The 12,927-nt window shown below is 47.5% G+C and overlaps 1 protein-coding gene across 1 annotated transcript in view; it reads right to left on the reverse strand.

Annotated features, from left to right (window-relative positions):
• Chd1l (chromodomain helicase DNA binding protein 1 like) overlaps positions 1–12,927 on the reverse strand; it is a 51,427-nt gene that overhangs the window by 17,113 nt on the left and 21,387 nt on the right. Inside the window, exons 9-15 of the mRNA XM_031374933.1 lie at positions 12,400–12,492; positions 10,815–10,911; positions 8,524–8,597; positions 7,344–7,454; positions 4,024–4,138; positions 2,971–3,124; positions 1,313–1,481 (exon numbers count right to left, since the gene is read on the reverse strand). Of these exons, the coding sequence (XP_031230793.1) occupies positions 1,313–1,481; positions 2,971–3,124; positions 4,024–4,138; positions 7,344–7,454; positions 8,524–8,597; positions 10,815–10,911; positions 12,400–12,492 (813 nt within the window). The remainder of the gene's footprint in view (positions 1–1,312; positions 1,482–2,970; positions 3,125–4,023; positions 4,139–7,343; positions 7,455–8,523; positions 8,598–10,814; positions 10,912–12,399; positions 12,493–12,927) is intronic.

Raw genomic sequence — 12,927 nt, forward strand, 5'->3', positions numbered from 1 at the left:
TAACAAAATCACAGTACAGTAACTATCTCAATAACAACCAGAATGCAAATGTACGCAGAGCTACAAGGGAGCTAGCTGGCAAAAAAAGTAGTAAAATAAAATAAATCTAACCATCCATTGTCTCCAAGAAATACACCAAGCTGAGATTCCACAACTGCGGGTGGAGTGTGGAAGACATTGGTCTGGGAAGCAAACAGAAAGCCAGACTACAGACCAAAATCAGTCAGGAGAGAGGGCCACTGTACCGAGGAGAGGTAAGGTAAGGCGATTTAAATATGGACACCACTGGGGCTCCTAATTTAATAAAAACAAACAGTACCAGACATACAAGGTCAGACAGGACCTGATTTGACAACAGCAGAGATTTCAGTAACCCACTCTCATCTCCAGAGAGGTCGACCAAACTAAGAAACAGCAAAGTGACAGAGATAAACTGGTCCACAGAAGTGGACAAGTCCACCCAACAGGAGCAGGATACATCCTCTGCAGCCCACAGGACGGCCTCTAACACTGCTCCGTCCTAGGCCACAGATCAAATCTCCCTGCTTGTTTGTGGTTGTTTTTGAGACATAGTCTTGTTATGAAGCCCAGGCTGACCTCGAACTCAGACCTGCTTCTGCCTCCCAAGTGCTGGGATTAAAGGCATGTGCCTTTACATCTTTTACATCTTACCAAATGTAAAAAAATAGTTATGTCTTACATCTTATGAGATCATAGTTTGAGAAAACTAGAACTCAAAAGCTAGAAAAATTAACTATACACAAATACATAGAAATAAAGAAAAGAACAAATCTAGCAAAGTGGAAGAATTCTGGAAATGTACAGACATTAAAGAATGAAATTCAAGAAACACTAGAAGATGGAGCTCTCTTGTGCTCCTAGATTGGTGAAATTAATATTGTAAAAATTGGCTACATTGGCAATCAACATATTCCCTGCAATCCCCACTAAAATTTCAATAACATTTCTCCCAGAACTGTTATTCCTAAACTTTATAAGGAAGCATACAAACCCCGAAAGCCTAAAGCAGTCCTTAGCAGAAAGAATGCTAAAGGTGTCAGGATACTCCAGTTCAAATCTAATTGCAGAGCCACAGTTACACAAACAGCATGGCAGAGACTACAGAAGAGGGTCCAGGACTAAGCCCGGACAGCTACAAAGGCCAAAAACACTCTGAGAGAAACCCGCCTCCATAACAGAGCGCTGGGAAGACCAGAGCCCCACGTGAGGCCTGCGAGCTCCATACCCCTCACCCTGCACAAAAATCAACTCAGAATGGATCGCACCCCGTAAGACCTGGTTCCCGACTCACTTCCTTCCTCTTGCTCTCTGCTTCCTCCTTCTGTGGCTGCAGGCAGAGCATCAGGGGTCCACTGGCCATCTTTGGTTTCTCCCAGGATGGATCTCAGGTCTATATCTTCCATGGAACTCCCCTCAGAGGACAGCAGCTTATCCAAGCCGAATTTGAGAATCTCACTTAACTTGGACGGAGAAGACAAAGGTCTAGTTAATTCTGATGAAAGAGCCATGGGGATGCCAGTGACTTGCTAATGGCTAGGACATGTTCCTTCTCTGATGGACAGCCAGTGTTTCCTGTCCATCCCAGGTGATACATGCCAAGCAGGCGTTAACAGCTGGGTGATGGGTAAGCAGATAGGTGATAGAGGATTATCAGAGTGACTGGCTCTGTCAGCCTCCATAACGATGCACTAAGGATAAACTTCCAATGCTCCTGGTAAGAATAACGGTCATTTAAAGCATTTCCTAGAGCGCTTCCCACCAACTCATCCTCACAGGCTTTTCCAGGAACCTCGAGAGAAGTCGAACTCAGCTGGACTCTCCCTGCTAACCCTCTGGATCTCGTCATCGGCTGACTCCTACCACAGTGCTCCACAGACACCACTGTGGCAAAGGCCAGTTCCAATGTCTGGCCAGAGACTCTCTTCTTGATTCCTTCACCTTCCCTTGAGTCCCCTCATCCACTCGCTGTGACATCCACACGAGGCTCACACGACACTTCCTAGCCCCCAACTCTGCATCTTCTCAAACAGTAACCCAGGCTCCCTTGCATCTTGCCCTTTATGCCTGGACTGTTTATCTCTAGCTCACTGTATCTGAAACCTGGAAATCTTTAAGGTGTGCTGTCATAGCCTGTGAATGCCTCGGACAGTTCGCTGAAGCACCGATATCTGGATACATTCATATTTAACACTACTATAAATAACCAATACAGCTGGCTGTGCATTTGTACTAAAACCCAAAGAAAGCCAATGACTTGTGATAGGACTCAGAGGGAAGAATCCACACTCCAGCCTCCAGCCACGCTGGAAGAGCTCCTGGTGATTGGCTTCACTGAGGTAGGAGGAGCTGCACCAGGAGTGGGCAGGGCACCTCCCGTGTGTGCCTGTATCCTGGGCCGTATGGAGAGGGGCTGCACACACATCATGGCTCCTGCCTTTTTGTCGTGGATATGACATCCCCAGCTGCTTTGGACTCCTGAGGATTTGCCTTCCCTGCCATGCTGAGTTTGAACTGGGAGCTAAAATAAACCTGTTCTCCTTTAAGTTAATTTTGTCTGGTGTCTTGTCAAAGCAAGAAGAAAAGAAACTAAGAAAGAGGTACAGAATTGATTGCTATGATTACCTTAATTTTTGTTTGTAATCCTCTAATTTTCAGTGTCCTCAGACATAACTAATGGAACCCTCACTTTGAGAAAGGCAAAGCAAGTAGATCCCTGAGGTTCTGCTATCTGCTTCAAACCACACAACCATGACTAAGTCCAGGTTAGACAGCCTGGCACCTGTCTCTCTGTCTCTCTCTCTCTTTCTCTCTCTCCCCCTCCCCCTCTCTCTGTGAGTGTGTGTGTATGTATATACATGTATGTGTGTACAGCAGGTACCAAGTAAGGCAGGTACAACTTAGCCCAGGCACCAAGTCCTGATGAGCCTAAGGACAAGAACAGATCCTAACCTGGAAGTCAGCCTCTGCTGAAGGTTTCTGGGCTCCTAGTGTGAAATGGCCCCCTTCTATGACCATGTTGGTAAGCTGCAGTTTGGAGGCCGCCTTCCTATACACAATCTCTTCCACGGTGTCTCGGCCGATCAGCCGGATGACTTTAACAGACCTGTGAGCGAGTCAAACAATAGCCATGTGACAAGTGTGTAGGAAGTCAGAAGACACCTGAAAGGAAGCAAAAGCAAGCTCCATACACAGGGCATTATTACAAGGACACTGATTGGGCCCTGAGTACCTGCCCGACACAGCCAGCCTTCAGTTACCTCTCAACCTTTCCAAATAGTCCAGGCCAGGATGGAGGTGGGGAGGACGGTACACCACCTGTGGCCAAGCAAAACCTCTCAGGTGCCCCGCTATCATCCTCAGGGCCAAGGTCCTGCCTCCTCCCAGCTCCTGCCCGCCCATCAACTCCAGGCCTTCTTTCTCTCTTAATAAAAAAGGGAGAAAAACAAAAACAAAAACAAAAACAAAAACAAACCAGAAAAAAGAAACCCACAAGATACACATACATATGTGCACATGCACACAGACACACACGCACATGCACACACACACACATACACAGGACAAATAAAATCCATAAAAACTCAAAATTGGAAACCATAACATATAAGCAAAAGACCAATAAGATAAAAAAATGCCCAAATAAAGCAATATGAGACAAATCTATTAAAATACAATAGAGTTTATTTTGTATTGGCCTTGATCACTATTTATTTATTTGCTTATTTATTGTAAGGTGGTTCTTAGCTCACTGGATAAATAACTTCTAAAGATTCCTTCTAATCCTTTCATAATCTGGCTTTTTGTTCAACAAAATGAGTCTGGACTACAGTGCGACCCAGTCACGCAGCTGCAGGAGCCGGCAGCAAGGCTAGGCTCACACTGGGGTCTCTCCATTCCCCATTTGAGTGCCGTCACCAAGGACTACGTTTCTCCATCCTTCCCAGCCCAGGAGTGTCTAACAGACCAAGGAAGTGGAAAACCACTGATGCTCAACTCACTCACTTGTTCTGGCCAATTCGGTGAGCTCTGGCAGCCGCCTGCAAGTCATTCTGAGGATTGAAATCGCTGTCGACAAAAATAACGGTATCTGCTGCTGTTAAGTTCATGCCCACTCCACCTGGAACAAGGTGGGAATAGTGTCACCTGAGGCAGACAAGGGCGGGAGAATTAGACGGTCCAGACGGGCTCTCACTGATGAACCGAAATTAGACAGATGCGCACCCACAGCTCTAGAGCCGGGCATGGTCACACTTGCTCCCCTGATCTCCTATGGCCTGACTTGGGAGGACTGAATCATCACACACAACAGAATGGGGGAGTATTGACGTGCAACAGACGAAGATGCTCAGGTCAGGAGAGTGAAGCAATTCTATATGGGCCACCTCCACCCCCATTTAAAACACTTGACTGCAGAGGAAAGGACATATGCTCCTTCATATTGTCCTGAGCTGTGAGCACAGGCCGATCTGTGTGGGCGTTCAGAAGGGGAGAGCCCTTGACCTACATGCACAAGCCAGGAGAGGTAGCAAGATCTCTGATATGCTGAGAAGGAGGGGTGTGGCTGCTCCTGGGCAGAATGAGAGAGACTGTGTGCTGTGTCTGGTCCCCCCCACATCCTGTGCTGTGTCCCCCACTCCCTACAGAAAACCTTAGCCAGGTGTTCTGTAACCGTGTCCACTCTGACCAGACACAGTGTGACAGAGCCGCCGCCACTTTCTGGGTTTTCTTTGGTGCTGCGGGGAAAGGGTGAGGACTGGGGAAAGGGGTGAGGAGCGACCGTGGGTTCCAGGAATTGAAAGGACCGTGAAAGCACATTACAGCCTTTTCTCTTTGACGAATGTGAAAACTAATACAAAATGGACCGGCTCTTGTCAGGGTCATTAGAGATCACAGCTGAAACAAGGGAGCCTGATGGGGCTTATTCCAAGCGCTTGAATTAAAGGTTGCTTCTCAGAGGGACTACTGACTCCCAGCTGGGTCTCAAAACAAACCAGGCAGGAATACTTTAATTAAGCCTTCATATAAAAATCAAACCCAGAATAAAGAGCAGATAATGACTGATCACTGAGTGAGGCCAGGCTACCTAGCAGGGCTAGTACACTTAGGCACCATGTGCTACTTTTGAGCAATGTGCACAGACCCTCTCTTGGACCCCACACAACCTCAGGGCTCCGGCCTTTCAGCATCACCTTTCCTTGATACGGAGGTAGAAGGCCAGGGAAGTCAAAACACTCAAAGTTGCACAGCTAGAAGACAAAAGGGCTAAGACTCTGAGTCTTCCATGTGCGGCTCTTGAACCTGTTAGGTCCATTTTCTGGGCTTTTGTGGTTGCCACTAGAGTTTCTCTTTTGTGTTTTTTTTTTTCTTTCTTTCTTTCTTTCCTTTTTTGAGACCAGGTTCCACTGTGTTGCCCCAGGTTACCTCAAGCTTTTGGGCTGGGGCAGTCCTTTACACTAAGCTTCCTAAACAGCCAGTGCTGCAGGCTGCCCCAGCACACCAGCTCCAGAGCCAGTTCTCGTTCACCACACTTTGAATATCTCCCGGGTACTCGTCTCATTTAGAAATTTGCACATCACCACTGGTGGTTTGGTGAGTGGGACTCACACTACACTAAGGTGTGCGCCATCTCTCCTGGGTTAAGGCTATCAAAATGCAGCTCTTCTCAACGAGGGGTGAGTTCCCCTTCCTCTGCAGTGCCAGGGAAGGCACCTAGGGTCCTGTGCCTGCCACACACGCATGCACGCTGCACTCAAGCCCGTGAGTATTAAAGTATCAAGCTTTTTAGTAAGTCTGCTCTGAACTGTATGAGACATATTCATGAGCTATTACTGCCCCCTGGTGGCCACATGACTCATTCACAGAGACACTTGAACACTGGAAGGTGAACCGCTAGGCAAAAAATGCTGCAAACTTGCAGCAAAAACATGACAGTGAGCCCCCTCAGTCTGCTTCTGCAAAAGGAAATGCCTGGGTGCGTCTGCTCCTACAGGATCTGCTCAGGGCCTCCAAGGAAATCAACTACAATGTGTTCGGCTCATCCTCTGTAACCTCAGACATTTCAAACAAAAAGCTGTTCTCTGAGCAGGGAGATGATGACATCTTTAAATATCACAGAGAGAACTGCGTTCCCGCTATGCTTAACCTGGCGTTTAAGTTTCTCCTCAGACTACGAGAGGCAGATGATGATGTAGACGAAGGACTGAGATGCAGGCTGTGGCCTTGGGGGAAAGGGTGGCCCAGGGGATCTGATTACATCATGCATTATTATCTTTATTACATAGATAAGGCATACTCTGGCAAAATAATCTCTTCTCCATGGGTTCTATCTAGTGCTTCTTCTACACGCCCTTATTACACTAAGCACTCAGTGAATGCTTCCTAATAAGACTGAACCTTTTCATTGAGATGCTGCTCTCTCTCTAACAGAGGAACATGCATCTCTGTATTCACCACGCCAATCCCAGGAGGCTTTCAATTTATCAGAAATAAGGTAATGAGGGGCTGGAGAGGTGGGTAGGAGTGCGCACTGCTCCTGCAGAGAACAGGCTCTTGCTCATGCATGTATCTGGTGCTTACACCATGTGTAACTCCAGTCCCGGGGAGCTGACACCCTCTTCTTTCCTCCAAGTGCACGTGCATGTAGATGATGCACATAGAAATAAGCAGGCATATATACATAAGTAAAAGTTTTCCTAAAGAAATAAAACAATGAAACTAAGACTATGAGTTAAAGTTATTTAAAGACAATCCAAAATGTGGAAAAAACAAATCACTTCCAAAAGCTAGTGCCAAATTATTAATAGTACATAGAAAGCTCCCTCTTCTTGGTAACATACCACAAACATGATAAATAATACTTATGACTGAAGTTATATAAACGCTGTCATAATTCTAAGTAGCTAGCGATTTTGCTCTAGTCGCATTTTGAGCTTTTGTTGTCAGAGAGGTACTACTGGAGGGAGAGAACTGCCAGAGAGGCTTTCATCCCAGTCACAGCTGGGAAGATCTGTGTCCACGCCTGTGGGTAAAACTCCCCACAGAGATCTCTCTGGACATTCCCAGGCCAGGAGTCGAAGCAGGTTAGAATGATTTCTAAGGACTCGGGCTTCAGTCCCAGCTCCCTGACAGGACCACAGCTTGGGTATAAGGTCCCATGCTAGAAGTCCAGCCCCTCCATCAACCATGGCAACGGCCTCAGTTCCCTCCTTACCCTTTAGTAATGGCCTCACCTTCCAGAGAAATCGGGAAATGTACTAACGGTTGGGATATAAATGTGTCTACCAGATCAGTGGCCAGCTCTCATCAAGACCTGTGTGGCCTACCTGCCCGGGTGCTCAGGAGAAAAACAAAAATGGGCTGGTTTCCAAAGTTCTTAATGGCCAGGTGTCTCTCCTCGCCTCTCACGGAGCCATCCACACGCTCGTAGCTATACCCTTGACAAGGAGGAGAGAGTAGGGCAACCTATTAATTCTTCTTCAAGGACTCTGGGAAACAAACAGATCAGTCAACCCAAAAGCTGACATCAGCTTTACCCTTTCATATATAGACAAAAGCCCTAACTCTAATGATTCCTATAGGGAAACGTCTAAATTTAGGGAGACGATACTATCATTTTTCTACGAGAACACATCATAACATATTCATGTCCTTTTAGATGCAGTTGAAGTGTCGTTAATATGTAGTTTTGACCATTCCCAAGTAATCCTGAATGGTCCCTCCATGGCAGACTGCGCTTGACAGGCAGAAGTATGGGGAGCAGATGAGGGAATGTGTATGGCAGCTCAGCGTGTGCCTTCCTCTGAAGCTGGAGGGGGTCTCCTCCTGTCATCACACTCCAGAACCAAAGAGCACAATGAACATGAGCTCTGTCTGTTCTCTGCGGATCCCTAAGAGTGTCCTGCCCTAGGTACCCCACGGTATTTGAGGAGCATCACATAGCGTCAGAGGCCCAGTTTGGACCTAACTGCAGTTGAACTCAAACTGCAAAGTCTGGAGCTGACCTTCTTCACCAGGGGGCTTGAGAGCAACCAAAGTTACAGCCATTCCCCATTATCTCACATGCGCTTTATTATATATTAAGCAGAATACCGAGGTAATAACCCCATCCCTTAGTGTTAAAGAGGAGGAACTGGCGCGGCCTCTCCCCTGTTGATCTGTGGGATGTCTGTGTTTACATCTGTCTAGTGGTTCTGAGTAAGTGCTCAGCTGTTGTAATAAATGTTTCATGACCCTGAGCGACTGCCACTGAAACTTGTCTATTATACATGAACACTTGCCCAACATTCACCCTAGTGCCCAGAACCACAAACCACACAACCAGTGCCAACATGGCCACTGACTTCCAGCCACACATCTCCACATGCCGCAGGGTTTACTCCACACGTCTCCTCTGCTTTTGATTCTTAATAATGTGCGTCAGCCTTTCCTCTTTGTAATCCCTATGCCTCGTATGACTGTTACATATGTGACTCGGGTGATGCAGTGAGTGGCAAGGGGAGTCACCTCTGTAATCCATATAGTCCTGCAGAATATCCAGCATGTGGGTCATTTGGGAGAAAAGTAAAACCCGATGGCCCCTGGCAAGAAGGAAAACAAAAAAGGTGACAATTCTAGTAATATTTAAGGTACATTTCCCTCAAGCAAAATGCATTGGTGAAAAAGAATGCAAGTTTATAAATAAATGAAATACTAAGGTTACACATAATATAAAGCCTTTTTCAGAAACTAAGTACTTTATGTTAAAATATAAGTAAACCTGGCACTGTCCCCTGCAAAGTAGCAGTTCTTAAACTATAGTGGAGAACTTCCCAGGGACATTTGTCAATGCATCACAGGCTATGGGAAGCCCCAGATGAACCAGGGACCTCACTGGAATGTCAACTCATTCAACCAAGAGAAATGCAAGCTTTCATGTCAAAAGCAAGATAAAACACTTTATTTATAGGGAGCAAAATGTAAAATTCAAACACATACACACACTCTAAGACCTTGAAAATCATGGTCAGCCACCTATCACTAATCTTACTTGGGGAGAAAGTCACTTGCATTTAGTTATTTGGTTAAAAATTCAGAGATTACCCTCATAGAGGCAGGGGATGGGGGATGGGATGAGGGCTTTCTGAAGGGGAGACCTGGAAAGGGGAAAATATTTGAAATGTAAATAAAGAAAATATCCAATAAAGAAAGAAGGAAAGAAAGAAAGAAGGAAAGGGGGAGGGAGGGAAGGAAGGAAGGAAGAAAGGAAGACAGAAATCAGAGATGATTCCTTTAGAAATGGGCAAATAACATCTCATCTCCCAAGATACATAACAAAAGAAAAAAAGGTAAGGAGTGGATTAAGAATGAAGTCAAGGGCTGGAGAGATGGCTCAGCAGTTAAGAGCGCTGTCTGCCTGGGAGCTCTGGGGGTCCTGGTACCACCAACCACCAACCAAAGAATATACATGGTGGGGCCCATGGTTCCAACCACATATGTAGCAGAGGATGGTCTTGTCATTCATCAATGGGATGAGAGGCCCTTGGTCCTGAGAAGGTTTGATGCCCCAGTATAGGGGAATGCCAGGACAGGGAAGCAGGAGTAGGAGGGTTGGTGAGCAGGGGGAGAATGGGATAGGGGAGTTTTGGAGGGGAAACCAGGAAAGGGGATTTGAAATATAAATTTTAAAAAAAATCTAATAAAAAATCTTTAAAAAATAAAATATAATAATAAAAAGAAAGAAAAACAATAAAATCAATAAAACAACAATGACAAAAGAGTGCTGTCTGCTGTTCAAGAGGACCTGGGTAGGTTTGATTCCAAGAACCCATAAAGCAGCTGACAACCATCAGTAACTCCAATTCCAGGGGATTCAACACCCTCTTTTGGCCTGTGTATGGCCACGCCACTACACATACATGGTACACTGACACTGTAACATACATGCAGGAAAAACTGCCAACACATACAATAAACAGATCTTTAAAATTAATAAATAAGGAGGATGAGTCACAGGCTAGGGGTGGGGTGGACTGGGAGGGATGGCTCAATCAGTAAAGTGCCTGCCTCACCAGTACCGGGGCTGAGCTTGCTCTCTAGAACCCAGGTAAAAAACTGTTGGGAGTGGTGGCATGCACAACCTCCCAGCACCGCAGAGGCAGAGGCAGAGGCAGAGTACCCTAAGCTTGCTGGAGCTAGTCTGGCCTAATTGCCGAGCTCCAGGCCAGGAAGAGACCGTGCCTCAAAGGACACAGGCAGTGTTTCCGATGACATCTACACCATCCCTTTTCATCATGGAGAGCAAGCTGAAAAGCAAGCAGCCAAACACTACTACACAATATCTTTTGATACCCAATGCTTGTCTCTGAGAAAATGTCCCCCAGGTTCCCATTGAGTTTGAACCAAGACCCAAAGATTACCTAGAATATACTGATCCAACACTAGCTGAGGAATAGTAACTGAGCCCCTGTGATATATACTGATTCAACACAAGCTGCCAGAAGATCATGTAAGAAAAGATCACTGCTGTCTCTGTCCTGGTGGGACAAAACAAGGTCACAGTGATATGGACAGCACAGCAGTGGACACTGCCAATGCTGAATTAGGATCCTAATGGTTCTAGGAATCCTAACCAGAGCAGGGATAAGGAGGGATGGGATGGCAGGGGCCAGCAGCAGTTGCAGCCCTGAAAAAAGGAAACTTGGACCAATCTCAAGAAATGGCTCTTCACCATTTAGGTTTTAATGGTTACTAGGTCAAAGTAGTAAATATAAACCCAGAAGTGCCAGCAGCCTGTCCAGGGGAAACCCACTGCCTACCCAGAATACAGAAATGCCAGCAGCCTGTCCAGCAAGTAAAGCTTCCCACTGGCCTCAATCAGGTGCTCTCCAACTTCAAAGGGCTCTGGTTCCACACCTAGGAAAGAAAGAACCCATTTACTGGAAAGTAATTACCTGGCTAGGAGCAGACTCCCTGACAAGGAGAAGCACTCTGGGAAACCCAAACTATAGCTCTGGAGAACCACTGGTTTTGATTCTCCAATATCAATACCAAGAGAGAGTGAGTGAGAGAGTGGGAGGGGGGAGAGAGAGAGAGGGAGAGAGAGAGGCAGAGGGAGAGAGAGAGAGAGAGAGAAAAGGAGAGAGGGAGAGAGAGGGAGAGAGAGAGAGAAAGAGAGAGAGAGGGAGAGAAAGAAAGAGAGAGAGAAGAGTCAGCAGGAATAAAAAGCTTAAGAACATGTCTACCTTCTCAGAGAACAGACAGGACAAAGTGTAGGATCTATGACTGGATTGTGGAGTAAAAAAGAAAAAAATAAAGCATAATCGAAGAGGATATTAGGAAGAATGTAGGGAAACCTGATAGATGTATCACATAATACTGATATAACTGAGAATAAACCCCCCACCCTCACTGTAGCCAAAGACACGAATGCCACATCTCCCTGAAGGGCACACCTCCCTGAGGGGCACACCTCCCTGAGGGGCACATCTCACTGAGGGGCACAGTGGGCACACTTCACTGAGGGGCACACCTCACTGAGGGGCACACCTCCCTGAGGGGCACACCTCCCTGAGGGGCACATCTCCCTGAGGGGCACAGTGGGCACACCTCACTGAGGGGCACACCTCACTGAGGGGCACATTTCCCTGAGGGGCACAGTGGGCACACCTCACTGAGAGGCACACCTTACTGAAGGGCACAGCTCACTGAGGGGCACACCTCACTGAAGGCCACACCTCACTGAGGGGCACACTTCACTGAAGGGCACACCTCACTGAGGGGCACACCTCCCTGAGGGGCACATCTCACTGAGGGGCACAGTGGGCACACCTCACTGAGGGGCACACCTCACTGAAGGGCACACCTCACTGAGGGGCACACCTCCCTGAGGGACACACCTCACTGAAAGGCACACCTCCCTGAGGGGCACACCTCCCTGAGGGGCACATCTCACTGAGGGGCACATCTCACTGAGGGGCACAGTGGGCACACCTCACTGAGGGGCACATCTCCCTGAGGGGCACAGTGGGCACACCTCACTGAGGGGCACACCTTACTGAAGGGCACACCTCACTGAGGGGCACACCTCACTGAAGGCCACACCTCACTGAGGGGCATACTTCACTGAAGGGCACACCTCCCTGAGGGGCACACCTCCCTGAGGGGCACACCTCACTGAAGGGCACACCTCACTGAGGGGCACATCTCACTGAGAGGCACAGTGGGCACACCTCACTCAGGGGCACACCTCACTGAGGGGCACACCTCACTGAGGGACACATCTCCCTGAGGGGCACAGTGGGCACACCTCACTCAGGGGCACACCTCAATCAGGAATACTTTGCTGTAGCTTTAATGACAAACTGTTGACAAGACAGTGAGGCTGTGCACTGCTCCACTCACCATCAAACAGATACGGATGGTCCACACACTTCCGAAGCTGCGTTAGGATATTCTGGAGTTTGACTTTCTTTGCTGTCTCATTCTCAAATGCCTCTGAAATCATAAAGGCATGGAGACATACCTGATCACGCATGCCTCAGATCTGTGTAACCCCCCACTGCACTGAACACGTGGGAGAAGCTTGCTTAGCCATCCCTCTCATTAAGCAGGAACACTAAACCGTAAGATGAACTGAGCACCTTGGCTATCCCTTTCCCACTGTAACTGCTCTGCAGTCAGGGAACGAGCTGGAAATCAGGAGATGCTTCACTTCTGCCTCTCCCCTCTCACTCCCAAGCCTCCTGGTGAGTGTGAGTCAACAGCATTTTGCAGCTCGTTAAGTGTCCAATGGGCTGGAAAGATAGAGGGCGCTCAGAAGTGCTTGCTTCAAGGCAGTAAGGAAAATGGGGCCAGAGGAAAGAGCAAACTCTACCAACCAAGCCTGAGCTACTCTAACCAAGCCTGAGCTACTCTAACAACCAAGCCTGA

This window comes from Mastomys coucha, unplaced genomic scaffold (assembly GCF_008632895.1).
Source record: "Mastomys coucha isolate ucsf_1 unplaced genomic scaffold, UCSF_Mcou_1 pScaffold16, whole genome shotgun sequence".
NCBI classification, from domain to species: Eukaryota; Metazoa; Chordata; class Mammalia; order Rodentia; family Muridae; genus Mastomys; species Mastomys coucha.